This window comes from Rhea americana, unplaced genomic scaffold (genome assembly GCF_003343005.1).
Source record: "Rhea americana isolate MKP2758 unplaced genomic scaffold, rheAme1 scaffold_49, whole genome shotgun sequence".
Taxonomy (NCBI): Eukaryota; Metazoa; Chordata; class Aves; order Rheiformes; family Rheidae; genus Rhea; species Rhea americana.
Genome location: NW_028186634.1, coordinates 2,644,883 through 2,664,740, shown reverse-complemented (window position 1 = coordinate 2,664,740; position 19,858 = coordinate 2,644,883). Strand labels below are relative to the sequence as shown.

Below are 19,858 nucleotides of genomic sequence, written 5' to 3'. Positions count from 1 at the left end.
AGAGAATTTGCTGCAGGCTGTAGCAATCATAAAGCTGTGAGTCAGAGACAGTTGTGTATGCATTTTGGTGCTTTTGTCTTCTTTCTGTCTTCAGTCTTGAGTTTTGTCACTGTATCTTTTTTCCCAAAAGAGAAGCCTGGGAGAAGTGATTGGTTGTGATTTCAGTCTCAGTTCTCAGCAGGTGAGCTTACATAAACAGCGTTTCTGCAGATTCTAGTTTCTTTCCTGATTTTTTTTTTTTTTTTACCTTCTCCAGTAAGTAACTATTACCTTTGAGGACAGATGACAGAAATGATTTCCTAAGCACTCTGCTTTAGGTAATGGCAGTTGAAGTAGATCCTTGCACTCTCTGCTGCTTCCAAAATGGGAGTAGTTAAGTTTACTCCTGCATACTCAGATTGTGAGTCCAAGTAGCCTAGATAAATAAGCAAAACTGTTTCTTAGGCCAAATTATGCTCTGCTCTAGGGAGGCCAGATGTCTTGGGTTGACAGAGTCAGTTCCAAAGCAAGGATGCTTTCTAATACCAAGAAGGAAGTCTGATGGATAATCTTTTTTTCTTGGATTTTCATCTGAGACATAGGCAACTGTGGCCCCAGAACTTACTAGAGCTGAGAGAGACAAGCCCTGGCTCCATCACAGGTTTTCAGACATGTAATCTGGCTTAGGGGACATGTACACTGACCATGTGACCACACAGGATGCATTTCCTCTGTGCTTCTTTAAAAGAAAAAAATTCTGAGAATCTGGTTACTCTGACTACTCCTTAACTAGATTAGTCAGTAATACCAAGTAAAGTAAATTAAAATGTAGCAAAGTTTTCCTTCACACCAAAGGCAAGATTCATTTAGTTTTAGTCTCTCTGCTGTATCTCAGAGTTCCAAGACTGTAGCTCCGTGGCACAGTCTCAGAGCAGACCTGCATAGCCAGACCCACGTTTCTATCACCATAAGTACACCAGCAGATTCTGTCTGTAATTGCTGTTACTATTTTATGGGGACATTTGCCTCTTTCCAGTCAAGTGACAGAAAGACCCACTGATCTGCTTATCTAGGTATATTTTCTTCCCTATTTTTAGGAAGGAAGCTGAATTCCTAGACAAAAACTGGCCTGCAGATCCATAGGGATTTGAGTTTTCTTTTTTAAGCAATATCGTATATCAGAGAAAATTTCTAGAGTAGCCTAAAATGTCTTTCTGTAGAAAGTTGAAGACATGCTTGTTCTTGGTCGCTGTTGTGTATACTCTTTCGCTGTCTCTAAGTGGACTGATCTTGAATCGTGAAGTTTAGATACATATTTTAATAGTCATTCAGAAAGACTCTATCTTGCTTCTGATTAGTTGGCAGATGCCCCTTTCTCTCTGAAGATGGGTATCTGGAACTTTGCAGACACACTCTGACTTAGCCTTATGTCATTAATTTGAGAGAATTACCACATAGACTTATAATATGTAGCAAAAATTAATTTTGCTTAGTGATGAATCAGCCTTGAGAAGTAATTAACTAAGAAGATTAGCGATTCTGTATTGATCTGCTTTGCCACTCAATTAAATTACTTGGTAATTCTCATTTTAGGCTTGCATCTGTTTATGTTGGGACTATTGATAAAGGCTTACCAGAGTGCCTTTATTATCAATAAAAAATACATTGCCATCATACCCTTCACCTCTTTAGATCTCTCCCAGTGAGGTAAGTGACCCTTCACAGAGGGTGAAAAGTGAAAGATACTGTCTCTTTAGCAGCCCAAAATGCTTTCATCTTCTAAATCCTGCTGCATCTCTCTTCCTGAGTAGCTGGTTTCACTAATGAGAAGCACTTTTAGGTGATCTTAGATCTCTCCTGTTAAGGGTGAGTTATCTCAAGCAGTAAAGAAGCCTTTTGTTTCTTACATGTCATTTAGGTTTAAACCTTTCTGCTACCTAAAACATTTGAGATTTATGCTCTCAGTGTATATATCTTCTTAGCTTGTGACAAAGCACTTGCATCTAGTTTTCACTTTTGCAACAAACATTCAATATCTTTGTGCACTGGTTAACGAACATTAATTGTTTAAAAGGAAAAATGCTATTGCGGTATTTGTGATTATGTTCTGTTAACATGAGAACTTCCTTAAGCTGACTCTTCTCTTTCAAGAGGTTTTGAACAAAATTATTTTAAAGATTCTTTTTTAACTATACAGTTTCTTAAATTTGGATCAGTCTTGATAACTGTAATTCCTATGGTTCTGTGAAAATCAGACTACAGAAATCAAAAGGAAGGCTCATTTTCCCTAAATCCAATAGATGTGAAAGACTGGGTGGATGGAGGGAAATGGCATGGAACTAAAAGTTCCTTTCAAATGATAAAAGTAGCTTTTGTTTGTTATAATCACTACCATTGCCAACACTGCCAATTATTATAGTAGTAGATGTTGTCACTATGGAGGGGTATCTGTGTCTCTAGAACTGGGGATCTTTAGTAGGATTTTTAATTAATTTCCAAAGCAACTGTGAGACTAACAACATGATGCTATGGCAACATTTGAAGTAGTATGAAATATGCGTATTATTTTAACTTGGCTTATTTATTAAATGGAGAAATTTGCCATAGACTTAAAAGGGGAAAGAAAACCCACAAAAATTCTGCATACCCAATTCACCAATGAATGGTTGAAAGGTGAATTTTCAAAGCCTTTTGATTTGGGGAGCTATTAAGCTCTGAAAATAAACGCCTTGGTCTCAATTTAACCTTGTGAAAAATCGCATTAGTCCCAATGGGACTGTCTGCATATTAAATGTTTTGATAAATCAATGGCTATACAGAAGATGCTTAAATATGAGCTGATATGAAAGTTCTGTCTGTGGCATGTTGTATTTTACTGTGTCTCACTGTTACATGGTTTAGGTGGGTAGTGCCTAGCACATATTAACAGCTAGGTGGTAAATGCACAGATAAACCCCAGAGGCCTTTTACACTGGTTGTTTTCTGTAGTGTATATTACATGACATTGACTTGAGTAATTCAGCTTTCATTTGGTGTCAAGCAAATCTATTAGGCAGTTCATTATTTGTTGATCAAGTCTATTTGTTGTTCATTACTACAGTGTTTAAGTACTGTAATTCCCTTGAGAGTTAGGACTGATATTGCAAATTCTTTTGAATGCATACTCCCTTAAAATGGATATTAACTCTCTGGAAAGCTAGCAATAACAAGTCTCAGAAATAATTGTTCTGGTTGAGGAAAAAAAATACCTGGATTTTACAGAGCTAAAGAACTCGATTTAATTTACCAAAAAGAAGATCAAGAAGTAACTTACTAAATACAGAATCACAGAATGATTGAGGTTGGAAGGGACCTCTGGAGATCGTCTAGCCTAACCCCCCCTGCTCAAGCAGAGTCACCTAGAGCATGTTAGACAGGATCGTGTCCAGGCAGGTTTTGAGTATCTCCAGAGAGAGACTCCACAACCAAACATCACACACCACATGTCAGTAAATAAGCTAAGTTCTTAACTGGTCAGAGAAAGAAAGAAAAAGAGTTGTGAAATAAATGTCAAAACATTCCCCCCCACCCACATCAATTTGGGAATTAGGCACTTAAAATAAAATCAGCACTGAAGGAAAAATATGAAGAAATACTGTATTCTGTGTTTCTTTGTCATCATATCAAGACAGAGCCTTGAAGGATAATACTGAGTTAAATACAGGTTTGGGAGGTCAACAGTTACATAAATGAATGAAATTAAAGATTCTGAGTATAGGAAGTTAGCATAAATGATGTGATGGTCCTTTATGGGAAAATTTGGGTTTTAGTTTTATCTTGAGTACTGTTTTGTTTTTTAAACATTTTCCTTTCCTGAACAAGAAGTTTTTTAGTCCAAATCAGCAAGAGATGTAAAAAGTTTAATCAATTTAGACATTCAGAAATCTTGGAGCAGACTATTACTTGTTTTGCCCTTTCCCACCTTTGCTACTGGCAGATCTTCATCTCAGAATTCTGTCTCTCAACATACAATATTGTATTTCTACTTTTCTATTAACCACAGTTGTAATAAATGTTTTCTTTACCTTGAGGTGTGGAATATTTTCCCTTCTGAGAGTGTGAGAATGTGAGACAGGCCTGTGATTTGAATCGTATTATGGTGGACATGGTTTCAAACTAGTGGCTGAAATGGAAAGGGTCTGAATTCAGGGGTCAGTCATTTTAGCTTCTCTGAGCAGGATCAAAAAATATGGCTGTCTATCTGCACGAGAATATTTATGAATAGTTTAGCAAAAAGTACATTTCCTAGCTGGAATCCTCCTCCATTTTCTATACTTGGTGTTGCCATGTTGATGGCGTGTTTAACGCCATAGAATTTATGGATTTCTATTTCATTTATTTATAAATAGTTATTCTTTATAATTCTTTTGCAACACCCCTGATTAATTAGAAACCTTCTGGACTCTGCAACATTCCCTACTGCATCTCAGAGATGTAGACCTTGAGACCCTGACCCTGCAACTAACCTCTGCCAGGGTTTCTAGGGCGTCCAGTTCCTGCAGACAAAGCTGGAACTGCCATAATTAACAGAATTCTCTCGCGATAGGGGAACACCTGAAGTTTTTGATGGGCCTGCGTTAACAGATACTAGAGTGCAGACTAGGCTTGCTTAGACTATTGTAGGGTTCTGCTAGGGTCAGAGATAATGGTAATACGGGAGCCAAGATCTAGCTCCAGAACAGCTCTGTGTAGTAGAGTTGCAGGCACCAAGGTAGGGAATTGATGCTGGATTGGTCTTCAAGCCATCAATTCTTGCAGCACAGTGTTTCTAAAGCAGTCCACTAAGAATCCTTCATTAGATTTGGCAAATGATTGAGAGTTATTTCGTTAAAAAAATTCCTGATATGATGAAGATACAACTTTTTTTTCTGGAAAATCTCTGACAGTTTTTGTTTGATAGCACCTCTGCAAGTTCTGCATTTCAAGATGGCGTTTGAATGGTGGGATTTGTTATTGGCTTGAGCACAAACTTTCTTCATGAGGTCATAGGACTTGACAGATGATCAGAGGTTATGTGTTCTGTCTTCATGGATATCCTTTTGTGTGTGTGTGTGTGTGTGTTTGTGTGTGTAATTTCAGCTGACTCAAAGTTCATATCTGAGTCTATGAAAAGTATGGTGTAGGAATCCAGAAGGATTGTACGAATTATAAATTGTCACAGGTGCCAATTCTTTATAATCTTGGAATGTAATATTGTTCAAGACAAGAATAATTCAATTGATACTAAATGTTGATTGCTAGAGATTGTATGCTGAATAGGATAAATTTAATCTCATAACCCTAAAATTCCAGTTTCTTTGAATTCTGAAAGAGGTTTTGTTACATATTTTTTTTTCTGGTAATTTTCATCTATTTTATTAGTGCAAATGAGGCTTAGGCGTCACCTTAATATTTTTTTTTGTTTGTTTTTTGTGCTCCATGTCTCTCATCTATCTGTTTACCCGCTTGATAGGACAGGTAATGGAAGGAGAGAGATTGAGGTAAAGTTTGCAGCATAAGCCTGTGCATCATTAGACAGAAAGAATCTACAGTGGGAGAGATACCAATAGAAAAGTTCTGATTATGGTTTGTGATCAAATGCATATCCAAAAGAAATCAGGCTTCATTAATACTAGTGCTCCCAGAAGTGTTGATTTTCAAAGCCAGTTGAGTCTACATGTAAGTTTGTGTTTTTCTCCAGAGAGTTCATCTCTAGTAATAAACTTCTTCGAACTTTGGTCTGTATTACAGAGGAAAAATTTCATGTAAGCTGTGTATGTACTCAACTACAAAGTAGGCAAATATAGTGGAAATATAGTACTTAAAGTAAACTCTTGATCCAGCTCACCTGTTGTGTGTTTACATTATGCTATTTCATGTTTACATTGGTCACATCACAGGAAAATATGACTTGTTTTGGGGAAAAAAAGCCTGTCTGTATGGAGTGACTTAATCTATAGTTGAACTTGACAGATACTGGTAGGACATATAAACCCCTCTGAACAAGGTTAAATATAAACTCTTTAGGCTAGTTCATAGATACCTAACAAAGTATAGTGGGCTGCATAATCAAAGAAAGCAAAGAAGTATAGATATAACTGTCACTCAAGTAATTTTTGATGTCAGAAGATATACACAAAATATTTTTACATATGAACATGCTTATTAGACAAAATAACTTGAAGCAGTGGAATAATTGGCATGTATTCAAATTGTGGTTAATTGAATTCGTCATTTGTTGCTCAGAGAGCCACATGAGGTATAGATTCTTCACAGAGGAAGTAATTTTCATTAACAGAATATAATTTAGAATGAGAAACGTATACACTCTGCTTGATACACTGTTAATAATTAATATGGAATGAATACATAGACATATACTGAGTTACTGTATTTCTACCTGTCACTCTTTAGAGTTTCAGCAACTCATCTGCATCCTAAGTAAGTATATTTATTCAGAGAGATGACACTGTAACACTACCTCCAAAAGTGGAAGACCTTTATGTCACAGCATCAGATATGAGTCATCCTTGTTATTAAAATGGCAAAGTGAGATCAGAATGGTAATTTGATCTCATGCCTACTCAGATCTGTCTAAGAATTTTGCTTATTTGTGAACTAATGCTGTACAGTTAAAAAGCTGATAGCCAGTTCTCAAACTGATCATTATTTTTGAGGCTGATCAGCATTGCTCAACTACACTAGAAAGAAAATAAAAACCCTTTAAGAAGGAATATTATTTCTGTTTTGTGTTCTAATTGCACATTAAATTTTTTATTTTGTCCTAAATTTACTGTTAACATTGACTTGTACAAGCTATTTGAAGACTAAAGCATAAAAGAGTATCCTGTAGAATGCCTGAAAGAAAGCATATGGTATTGCTGAATGGAGTAGGTGATTGAAAGCCAACAGTTCCACATGATCCAATCCGTCAAAGGCTGTCTGCTTTACCTTAAGCAAGTTGCTTTGTGCCTGATCTTGAAAACAGTGCTACTTTGGATAGTTAGATATTCTGTAGATCAGGATTTCAAAAAGTGCTTCAGTTAGTGCAAAACCTGACTTTGGCCTTAGCTCAGGAAAAACACAAACAGAAGCCAAAGTCCAGCTCACTTTGGGACACCACTTTGACATGCAAATAATGGCTTCAGAAAGACTGAAAAGTATTCTTTAAGTCCTTCCTTGAATCATGGCTCAAAACTAAAATCTTCTGTGAGGATTCTTCAACATTTCAGCTGAAGCAGAAGTGTAGCAATAAGTTACTTTTATTGGATTTATGCTATGTACCAATTCTTAGGCTTCACTTCGAACTCTGCCTGAGTTGGAATGGGACTGCAGGATCTGCTCCTGAGGGAGGGCCACTCTTGGCTGAGCATTTTGTAGGTCTCCAGCTTCATTTGCTTGGTTGGTTGATTGTTTATGTGTTTATCTTCTTTCTACTGATTTGACCTCTGAACAATTTGCTGCATAGATCTCTATATGGCAAGCCTTTATGGAAACATGTAGGAGTGGAAGGAAAAAGGAGGCTTTACCTTTTTACCTTCAGTTAGCAGCTGAAGACCACCTACAGGAATGCTCTTTAATTTTACTGTGTTTACCATACTTCTGCCATGCTGATTTTAGAAGCTACAGTGGTATTTAGCGTTTCTGAATTACAAGGCTATACTTCACATTTCCTTCTCTTTTTAATAACAGGTGGTAACAATATTGGCAAACATGTCTGTGTTGGACCAGTGTGCTTCAGAAATCATTCAAGGAAATGGTATGTATTTTAGCTGAATTGTGTTCTGTATTTGTTTGCAGAGAATGTGAGTAAAGAAGGAAGGAACAATACAAACTAAAGGGGAAAGGCTGCAAAATTAAGTGTTACTAGTGAAGCCTTTGTCAGCTGAATAATGCATGTTGGTGCAGGATGCAAAATGAGTCCATGGAGTGGTTTTATGCACTTGAAATAAATTACCACTGCTTTAGATAACTTTGCATGTTTGACCATATCGCTAATTTTGTTTGTTTGTTTTGTGTCATGTATCCACAGATACAATGCAGGCTAGAATGAAGTGTTTCAAAACTTTTATTTTTATAAATTACGCTGTGTAAGGTGGCAGTTCTTACATGTTGAAAGATATGTCATCTGATATTGAGCTACACATACCTGCATTTTATGTCACTTTGTTCACAGGTATTCAAAAGTACTATAAATTTTGAGGCATTATGTTTTCATTACTATAAAGCAATTGCTACGTTTTGTTTCTACACTCCTGTAAATATCATATTGTGAGAAATTCATTGTTTAGAAAAGAACTAGCCATTACGGGGGCAACAAAAGTCTGAGAAGTTAGGTTAATAATTCTGTGTTTAATAATATAGGAGGATGTAACTGACTTAATATCACACCTTCCAGCAAATTCATGGCCAGGTGATATACTAAGACAGCTTTTTTCTAGTGGGAGATATTCAGTAAATGTGAAGCATCACATTTATTGCTTTTTCTGTCTTAGGAATACTCCTTCTCTCCTACATCTCTTTTCAAAATTAATGTTTGGAAAGGAATGGTTTGAATTTGGCTCCATCTGAGCCTCAGAGATTGCTGATTGTAGGTGGGAGAAGGGCTTTCAAAAAGCCTCTTTGTAGAGGTGGTTCTTGAAATAGCATTGGCTAGTTTCTATATAATACTGGATTTAGCTGTTTCTTGCATTTCAGTGGAAAATTTGAGCTCTATGCACACAAATATGACTGGCAAGAACTATATGTGACTAATTTGCTTGATGGAATCCATATGTGCATGTAGGTAGTGTGCATTGAATATTCTCACTAGGGCAGGTAGATGTTGCGATTTGAGACCAAACAAGTATGGAGGCTGATTGGATTTGGATACTAAAGCACTTTAATCACAGATAGATGTAATTTTATGAAATTACAAGAGTTTCCTGTCCTGTGTGGGAGATGGTGCAGTAAGGAGGAGAAACTGGTCAGGTTAGCATTGTGTTTTTTTTAACCTAGCCTCCTTGTTCCATGGGAGAGGTGGTGCAGTCCTGGAGAGAGGTCTGTCAGGCCAGCGGGATCTCCTGCTGTGCAATGTGTGCTTCTGACATGGGATGCGGGATGCCTTGAGGTCTCTTCTACCTGTGTTCCTGGCAGTTGGAGAGATTATCTCAGACCCTGGTGCAGGGTCATGGGGCTTCTCCTCCCAGAGTCTTTTCAGAAACTCTTGGTAAGATCCCAGTGTTCCTGGATGTCCTTACATGGTTGGTGACTTGTCTGTTTTATTTGAGCTGTTGTCTTCTGTTTTACTCTTTGCCATTGTTGGCACTTGGAATTTGTTTGTTCTGGACATGTCCTGGACTCTCTTATACTCCTTGAAACTTAATAGATTGTCTGTGTAATTTAGCTCTGTATTCCATTGAGCACACCAAAAACTGTTCTGTTATCTGGTACAGGTGGTTAGCTGTATTTTGTTTAGTTCTGCTGCAACAGAAAGTCAGCTAAAGTTCATGATCTTATGCTAACAGCTATGCTAACTCGGCCTAACTTATACCAACTGCTGCAGTAGGTGGAGATGTACATGTGGATTATGAAGTGCAATCCAAATAGGCAAACCTGTAAGTAATGCAGTAGATGGACCAGTCTCAGTCCTTTTTTATCCAACTCAAGAGAGTGCCTAGCCCTGAGAACAGCTGCAAAACTTTTGCTCTCAGTCAAGACAAGGGATTATCCATTCTCAAGCTGTGTAAATCAGGAGAAATTCCCTGTATGTCTCTTGAGTTTCACAAGTGGAGAAAGATCATAAGATGACACTCAGGCATGAAGTGCTTTACAGGAACAGAACCTTAGTGATTGCCATTTGTAAATAACTGTGAAAGAATTTGAGCAATTTGTTGCATATTCGTCATAGACTATATTGGACCTATGCACATTTGCACCATTTGTGAATTGTAAGCATGACCTGGACCCAAAGTGATTTTTTAAAAAAGAAGCATACAGTGCCAAATAACCCATTCTGTTTCCCAAGAGAAATCAGAAGGTAGTGTTTGCTCTAGTCCTCCCTTAGTGAAACAGATAATTAACGGAAGTGTGTACATGGCAAAGTGAATTTGTGTATATGTTTCTTAATGGAAGTTCACACAGAAGCATTTGCCCTCAGGCATATGAGAAGGGTTGACACTCATCTTGTGTATAAAAGCTTCCTGTGCCTGGCTAATATTATAATAATTAGCTGCTGATCAGAAGCTAGATTCACAAACATGCTCCTGAGAAGGGTGTTTGGATTTGGAAGAGTTTAGATGGGTTTTCTTCTCAACTTTGACTTAATATTTTTGTATGTCAATTGATTATTACTTAGTTGTGTGATTCTGATGGTAATTCCATTAATTATTTATGCAAATGTTCCAATAGTTATAATCCTCTGATGCCAACTAAAGTAATCTTGAATGCCTAATGGCATATGAAGTCTAATAACACATAATTGTCCTTACATTTAAAATAATTTAGAAAATATAAATCAGTTTCATCTGCTTTTGTCCTGCTGCAATAAGAATATCAGCTCCTGTAGGCAACAATAAGTTAATAAAACCATTTCACCATGAGTGAAATGACCTATTCTGAAGTCAAGAGCAGCAACATGGTAAGCTTCAAGAGGCCAAAATGTCCTCTTTTTCCCTTATGAAGGGTATTTAGAATGGTGATTGCTTTATGTATTTAAACAGTTCAAGGGGGAGCTTTTAAAGGCTTACTTAAAAATATATAAACTGAAAAAAGAGTTTTATTTTCCTCTACTTCTGAGCAAAACTTTATATACAGACCTGAAATTTATTACTACCAGTTTTTAAATTCGTAATACCTTTAGGTTAGTTTAGAATCAAAGAATTGCTTTTAGTTTTCAAAAATTTGCTGAGTCAATCTAAAATGCTAGTTCCTAGATTCTAGTCAGTGTGTTTCAAAGCAGGTCGAATAGAAGAGGGAAAAGAACTAGTGCATTTTCTAGTTCCAGAAGTTCTGTAGCTTCCTAGTGGAAATGAAGTTTTGCACCGATCAGATGTGCCTAAATCCTGATGGCAAAATTGCAAGCCACTGTTAGGCATTCTTAATGCATTATTTGGATGACGATTGGTGTGTATTTACACAGTCAGCTGACTTTTCCTTTTACTTTTTTGGACTGAAATTTTGTAGGAGAGAGGCTAACAATGGCTTTCATATCTTTTTAGGTGTTCAGCTTTTAATGGAAATGCTCTTTGAGAGATCATCTTCAGGAAATTCAGCAGAAGTTGCTGCTTGCGAGCGAGTCCAACAGAAATCTGCAGTTACACTGGCACGACTCAGCCGAGATCCTGAGGTGGCAGATGCAGCCGTAAAACTCAGCTGTAAGGATGTATCACTCACTTAATGGAAGACTGAAAAAGAGGGAGGAACTGCCAGTCAAGGAAGTTCTTTTTTCCTTTTCATAAGCTGTACCTCACTTGGTGGGTTAGGAGATTGTGCTAAGTTAACTCTCCTAAGTTCCCAGAGGAACATGAGGTATAGCTTCCTCTCAACACGTAAGTGTGGCAGACTGTGACAGCTGACAGTGCTGCATCCCCCATTCCTTTCCTTAAACCCTTGTGCAGGATCAATCAGCAGAAGGAAAACTGGGCCCCTGCAATTTCAAATATAATGAATCTGGTAGGAAGCAGTGTGTTCTTTTGGCTAGAGTTTTTCATGGGTGTATAGCATGATTGATAGCGAACAAATGGAGGTCATTATTTTCTTTGTGAAAGGGTCGTAGAGGGTAAAAATAATGCATTTGTTTGTTTATGCTTTGCAACTATTAATCAGGACTGTTCTGAACTGCAAAGCTCCATGGATAGTCCTGTAAGTATTTGCGTATGTCTTTGCCTTAGAAACGATATCGAATAAGGAAGATAAATATAAAATATCAAAAAGGGCTCTTATTTCATAACAAAGAGTTTATTTTTCTAAATTTTCTAAATTATTTCTCCCCAAATTCTTCTGTGCACTCAGGTATTCCTCGCCTAATTAAACTTTGCAGATCACCAACTGAAAGAAATAACAGCGATTCTGTTCTAGTGGCATGTCTGGTAGGTACTTTTTTTTTTTTTTTTTTAAATCATCCTCTTATCTTGAGAAATGCTGAAACCCCAGCCCAAACTCTTTCAAAATGTATAAGTATTGCAAGAATGTTTTAAATTTATGCCAGAGTTTCCTGCAATCCTTAAGCATAATTCTGTCAATTATTTATCTTCTAATTGGAGATTTAATCACTTAAGCAAAAATGACTTCATCTTCACAGTACAGAGGAATCAAAAATTCACTGGAGTGTTTCAGAATTTAAGTTTTCGGTAATTCTTAAATTCCATTCTCTGATGATGCTGTTGATGCAAGAAATAAGCCTTGAATCACAGAATTACCAGCCCTTTATCTTTACACATGTGAATACACACACACACACACACACACACACACACACACACACACACACAGAGAGAGAAATATTTATGTAAAATAGCTGAAGAGAGGAAAAGAGATTTTTCTCTTTCATTATAATCCATTTTTCTACTTGAAAATGTCTTCTCTAGGGCATTGTAGAGCCTAACCAAAGAGTAGTCAACAGAAGGCTAATGTATCATCAACACATTTTCTATTGTGCAATCTCATAATCTGAATATTTGTTCCCAGATGTTTGAAAATGTATGGTTTCTTTCTACTACACTAGTGCCTAAAAGGCCTCTGTTATGGGCATTACATAAAACTTCATTTGGAGGTGTTTTCTGAGTGAGACAGCTGACAGTCTTCATAAATAAGACAAAAACTGAGAGGGTAATTGAGGTACAAAGAGGCAGTGTGAGACATACAGCAGATCAGAGATTGGTTTACAGTCTAAGCTCTTTGACTGTCATCCTTTGTTCTTTTTTTAAGATGCCACTCTCCTTGCTGCTCATATCTGAGAGTAATGTGCCCAAAAAGAATTGTGCTTTAATAACTGCATTTGAGAGGAGATTTGTCTGACAAGTGAACACAGTAATGAGAGAGTACCCAAGTGAAAGAGTCCATGGACCTACACAGGAGGTCCTTTTCAAGTCTTGGCTATTATTTAGAGATTGCTATAATGGATTTCTCAAAGAAGAGTTTGTCAGTCTGCAACTCTATTACTGTTGTATTGTTTTGTTTTTGCAGGCAGCCTTACGAAGACTAGCAATTATGAGTCCTGATGGACTTGAAGATTTGGATTTTCAGCAGCTAGTAAAGCCCAGACTTGTGGATTCCTTTCTGCTATGTACAAATATGGAAGAGAGCTTTGTATAAATGTGAGCCAAAAACCTCAAAGCAAGCTAGCCTCTGAAAAACAATCAAGATAATATATATACAATTTTGTGTAGTTTTAGGCCTATTATTTATGACTTATTTATTTTAAAACTATGAACATGTTGTTTGTAGTAGCAGAGAAACAGAATAGGCAAACTTGTTTCAATGGTTTACAAACGTAACTGTTTATCTTGTTTTTCTGCCATACCTGAAGACATGTCAACAGACCATATCTGTGCAGTCTAACAAAAGGTTCTTTTTGTTTAACAGAGTTGGATGAAGGTAATAAAGCCAAGAATTTGGTGCTCTGATTTTAAATGTTTATAATAATGTTTTGTTGCTGATATTTTACTATGATTAGAGCATTTTGCATTCTTTGTAAGAAATATATTACTCTTATGCATTCATTTCATTAGAAAAAAAATTCTTAATGCTTCAAGAATATCCTTTAAAATGAAAGAAATGTTATCTTCTGAGTCCACTTTGTAACTGTTGCTGTTATGTTTTAATAGAATTATGAAAATGCCTAACTGTGATTAGCTAAGGTAATTTTTTAGGAAATTTTCAAATACTGGCTTTTAATTATGTTAGAGGACATTTTTAAGCTGTGTATAGGGATCCATTAGAGGGTACATAATTGCAGACAACTCTTTTCTTTTATATGCATGTAACTCAAATTTCCTCACCAAATTAAGAGACTTCTAGAAAAATCTTTATGAAATCAAACATACATCAACAGTGTGAAGGTATCAACATAAGACTTAAAATTCGCACTCACTGATAGTTCTTCCCTCCTTTCCAGGCCTTAAAGTAGCTGGAAATGATTATGTCCAGACGTGTTTTTAATATTCAAAGTATTACTTCTGTGAAAAATTGTGCATGCATATGTTAAATAATCAGAACAGATAAATTGATTATGACTTAAATTCCAATTTTCTGCTTTTCTAATTAGTCTTGTATTTCTAAAAATGTGAAATGAGATCTTAAAGAGCTCTTGGATCTTATGATCTCTTGGATCATAAAGTGATCCAGAGAAATAGGTGGAAACTACTAAGAAACAAATTACAAACTCTTTCATATCCTAGAGTTTTTGTGAAAAGTCAGGTAGAAAAACACTCTCCAGATAGGTTGACTAATTTTAAATGTATATGGTTTCCTGATGAAAAAAAGGCCAAATTTTAAGAGAAGTATTTATATGTAAAGTCTTTTGTCGTTTCCACCTATTTCTCTGGATCATTTTATGATCAGGCAACTTTAGAGTACTAGGACATCTGCCAAAAAAGTAAGTAGGATTCTTCTTGACTGTAGTTACTTTGTAGATATAGTAAGCTTAATCCATTAGTGTTTATTTAGTATTATGTGGGGTTTAGATGCAAGGCACCAAGTAAGTGCTGAGATGTGATTGCCTTCCACATTTTTTTCTGTCTGAGAAATCTGGGCTGCATCGAGCAGTGATAAATAGTGGCCACTTTTTTCTTCCGTTGAGTATGTGAGTTAAGAAGTTTTTGCTTTAACATATCTTCCTTGTAATCTCTTTATTTAACAAGGAACTATATCTTGAATGAATTTCTAAAAACATTAGAAAACATATAACCTCTGTCATAAGCAACTACTCAAAGATAAGCATAGACTCAGATATTTTACAGATGTGATTTTCTAGTAAAAGCAGAGGTGAATTCTGCTTTGTTTGTATACTTTGAAGCAGTTCCTTAAATGTGTGAGATTAAGATGTATTGCACTGTACAAATTTCAAAATATTATACAAGGGTACAAGGTGACTTAACACTTTTTTCGCTAAGCAGAAATGCATATATGAACTCTGCATGCCTTAAATAGTGAAGTGAACATTCTTGTTACAAAAAAATTCGTCTAGAAATAAATCATAATAAACTGAAGAAGGTCCTGTTGCTGTCATCCTAATAATATTCCAAATAGTATACAACACATCAAATTCTGTAGCTGAATATGCTGTACGGAATCTTTTTCTGTTAGCTGTGACCAACATCAGAATCTAGTCGTTTGTAGACAGGGATAGAATTTATCCCATAAAAACAGGAATACTACAATGTACAATTGGTCTGCTAAAAGAAGAAAAAAAAGAAATTGTGAGAGTGATGTGTACCTGTGGAAAAGAGTAGAGATCATCTCCTGATCAAGACAATGGAATATTTATGCATGCATGCACTGAAAATAGTTGCAATAGAAAGTATGAGTTCCGAATACTGATTTACACTGACATTACTAGATAAAATGTCACTGGACTACAAATGTGTTATTTTGGCACAAATGAATCGCCTCAGTTGTTGAAAGGGAGCAGAGAGTGAATCAGACTGTATTGTTGCATAACTGTTGCTCACAGATCAAATGATAAGTAAGTGCAGGGGAATTGCAGGCCTCCCAAGGCAGAAAGATTAATTCCTGGGTCCTTAGAAGTGCAGCTCAACTGTGAGGTAATAGAAGGATTAAAAATAAATATATATCATTTCAGAGCATAACCAAATCAAGCAGAAAAATGTAATCTGGGTTCAGCAGGGAATCAGAATACTGTGCTTTTCAGGAGATTTTTATCTCAGTGCTGTCAAGCAGTCTTGAAAAACAGAGAACTGTAGATGAATATGTTTGGCATAAGCATGATACTGATTCTAATGCCAATCCATCCTGCAGTCCAACAACCCAGATGTATGAACAGTGCAACAGGCTGGTTATGTTTTCTGAGAGACCCATAGCACTATTTGCAATGGTATCCTTACCTAGGCAGCAAATCCTTGCTCCCCTAAAATTAGAAATCAATGAAAAGAAATAGTATATATTTTATAGCAGTGTATTTTGTAAAACTCTTACCAAGATAAATTACTACAAGAAAAAACCTTGTTTTTTCAGTATTATAGTGCATCATGCAAGGCAATGGTCATGTATGAAGTTAATTGAAGCAACTATTGAAAAAAAAATTATGGCCTGTAACATTTTTAAGCCATTGCTAACAGGTCAAACAGTGAGCAGACCAATGCAATGAAGAAGTCTAATTTTCTCTCCAATACAGTTACATGAATCCAGACTAATTGATTTTACTACAGATATTCTCAATCTGTGTATATGTAGCCATACATCTGGGCCCATACTCTCCATTTACATGTGTTCGTGTTATAAATATGATTGTTTACTTTACAGAAACACAGTAAATTTAAAGGGAACTCATGTTTGTATTAGAAAAAATATGTATCAAAAGAGCCAGTTCAGACCTGGTATCATTTAAATGTCAGTGAAGCTGTTTAAATTAGGTCTGAATTACCCAAAGTTATCTACTTTATTTTTGCATACATTAATGCTTACGAGAAAATTAAATATTCCTCTTTCCTCCTGACTCATTTAACATTAAAAAGTTGTTAGAAAGTATTGAAATGTTATTTTCTTGTGACTTCTGAATTCTGGATCATAGAATCAGTAAGGTTGAACCAGTAGAATAGAATAGAATCACTAAGTCAACAATGCTTGATTTGAAACAGACTGTTTTATTTTTAAACCAAAAAAGCAAGAGATTAAGACAGAACAAAAATGTATAATTTCAATCCGGTATGAAACAAAATATGTCCAAATATTTTCATTAAAATGGGTAATTTGGTGGATCGAACTTAGGACTCTGTATGTGTACATAATTAGTAGAGTAAGGTAGAGAGTGTGTGTAATATGTATGTATGAACCCATATATGTGGACTTGCTGGTCTGTAGAGACTGTGTGTAAGCTAGGGGGAAACTAGCTTAGTCATTTTGGAAATTGAATATTATATTTGCCATAAATGTAATAGTTTCATTTAAATTGTTCTAAAAATCCTTGATTGTGGGTGATTTTTTTTTCTGGAAGTGTTAGACAAACATGCAGTGAACTGCAGGATCCTTTGTAATTTTGATTTAACTCTAGTGACTTTGGAGAACATGTTCATATTTAAGCTTTAGTTTGAACTGTTTACAAATAGACGTTTTATTCATAGAATAAAATTTTTGTCTGCGTTTACTATGTGTTTAGTACATGAATAATTTATGTGCTCTGTTGTTCATCTGACTTTTTCTGTTTAAAACAATATTTTTCTCTACAAAGATGTCTGGGTAAGCTGACTGTCTTACCTATTTTGAAGGTTTCCTTTTAGTGTCTGAAAGACAGGATTTGATTGCCTTACTTTGACAAAACCAATTCTGGTATCTGATATGATTTGTTCCAAATACTTTATTTTTAATATCACTCTTTTAGTCTCTGTCCTTTTAAATAGCAGTAATGAGAAGTCAAAATAATATTGCCTTTGGTATTGTGAATAATCTTTTGTTTTCAGTCTTAATTTATGCTAAATTTAATGTATTTAAAGTGACACCGTAGCCAATGTAAACTATGCACTAGTATTCTCACTTTTAAGGAGGCAGGGAAGATGGCATGGAGAACAAAACTGCAGTATCTCTTTGAGCATGAAAAGATTTAGAATGATTTTGTTCATCTGAGTTGGATGTGCTTACCTAGTGGTGGGTGGGTGAATAGTTTTAGTCTTTGACAGGTTAAAGAGCCAGGAACAAGAAAAATACAGGGTCATATATTTTCAAAACTCATACGTTTTGCAGAAATCCGTATCTGTACTTTCTAGCTTGCTCTTTAGTCTGAGTTTCTCTTTCATATAGTTGATGCTAAGTGCAATAAACTACTGCTTGGAATTCCATTTAGAGGTTTTACTTTTTAAACAAAAATATTTATAAATAAGTGTACTCTGGATCACTTAGAACAAAAGAAATGTGTTTATTGTTCCCACAACAGGAGGAAGAACCAGCATATTCAGCAGAAAACTTACAAGAGAAACAAATGTATAATAGTCTACCTCCAGGTATTGGTATTTTTACAAGCAGACTTGCTAATTAAGGATTAATTAATTGATCAGTCCTCTGCCAAATAACCACTGAATCAAATTAATAAGGGAAAACCACTAGAAGAAATACAGACAAAGCACTAGCAAATCAAAGATTTTCTTTTCTTTTTTCTTTTTTTTTCCCAGCTGTCAGTGAGTGACTTTTTGTTTTAATAATTCAAATGAGCTTACAGGCCAAGGGAACCCTTGGGAAAACAGTGCAAAAATAAATGTGGAGTGGGTAATACAGCTAATTTGCTTAAGAGAGAAAATAAAATGGATCAAATGACTTGAATGAAGAAGAAAGTGTGTCCCATGCAGTACCTTTTTCTTACTCTTTCGATCACCTGTATTACAGATGTTTAACTGAAAGATAAACTACTTGTACTGTTTTCTTCAAGCTTTATATATATTGCCAGTGTCTTAACTGCATTTGTCAGTCTTCCATATCCTTTACAATGTGTCTGGTTTTGACCTAACAATATACATATGTTTTTCTTAATTTTTCATTAAAGTAATTTACTAGTTTCAGTGTACAGAACAGCTCTCTCAAAGATCGATTTTTTTTTATTATTATTATTTTAACTGCATCATGTAAAAAATCTTCATTTTGAATAGTTCTGGAAGGATGTATCTAACAAGATATATCCATTATGTATGCTCATTAGGTAAGGCAAAGTTTATGATAAATCAAGAAGATGCATCTAAAAAGATCCAGGAACAGCCATGTGCATTTTCACCTGCATCAAAAGAATAATTATGGAATGGACTGAATCACCTAGGGAAGCCTTCTTTGAAGCTACGGTAAGTCAATGTGGCTGCACTGCAGTAAAGAACAGAGCAAAACCGCAGGTTTCAAGATACTTGCTAGAATTAGAACTAGAGGTTCTATATATTATACATGAATAAAACTCACAACACTGAACTAAGACCCAATGACTTGTAAAATTCTGTGAGAAACATGAACAATTAAGGAGTGTGCTTTGTACACTCACCAATGCAGTTGTTCACACATACTTATTTCCACTTCCAGAACGAAACACAGTGTTCTTTGGCATGGCTCTTTACTTTTTTACTGCTCAATTATTAAAAAAGGCTATGCTATTATTGAGAATAGTAATTACTACAAATTAGAGATTTCAGAAGTTCAACCTATCTTTAGAAGTGGATACAGTGGGAAGTAACTAGATACCTTGAAGCACAGCTGATCATTTACGTAAGTGTCTTAAAAGGACACCAACTTTGTGGAATGAGCTAGACTAGTAAGTGTTTCAGAGTTTGAAATAGAGTAGAAGAAATCTACCACATGTGCTTTTACTCTGGAGGGATTCTGGTCTCTTTTGAAGTTTAATTCTGTAAGTGTAGTTTAGGCCAGTCCCTTAGGTGCTTCTGCAGACTGCAGAGAAAAGCTGGAAGTTCTTTCTCTGAGCATGACTGCCTCAGATAGACAATATGCATAATGCCATAGAGGTGTCTGTTTTCTCCAATGGTTGTGGAAAAGGCTTTGATGATTTGTTTAGAGGAATATCTAAACGTCTTGACACCTAACTTGGCTCGTGTGAGGTGAATCCCACGCTTTTGTCTGGAGACAAAAGAAAGGCACTCGTTCAGCTGGCATTTCACATGCTGTTATGTATAAAATACAGTTCCCATTAAAAGAGAAAATTCTGCAACATCAGTCTCACACT

The 19,858-nt window shown here is 35.8% G+C and overlaps 1 protein-coding gene across 3 annotated transcripts in view; it reads left to right on the top strand.

The window, feature by feature from the left end:
- The window catches only part of INSC (INSC spindle orientation adaptor protein), a 143,877-nt gene extending 125,671 nt beyond the window's left edge, over window positions 1-18,206 (top strand). For 2 of the 3 annotated variants that reach the window (XM_085317161.1, XM_085317160.1), the window contains exons 10-13: window positions 7,690-7,756; window positions 11,196-11,351; window positions 11,989-12,065; window positions 13,162-13,651. In XM_085317161.1, coding sequence (XP_085173287.1) covers window positions 7,690-7,756; window positions 11,196-11,351; window positions 11,989-12,065; window positions 13,162-13,290 — 429 coding nt within the window. In that variant the 3' untranslated portion in view covers window positions 13,291-13,651. Of the gene's footprint in view, window positions 1-7,689; window positions 7,757-11,195; window positions 11,352-11,988; window positions 12,066-13,161; window positions 13,652-18,082 lie in introns of those variants that run through there. The other variant, XM_085317163.1, reaches the window with a different exon arrangement.
- The last annotated feature ends 1,652 nt before the right edge of the window (window positions 18,207-19,858 follow it).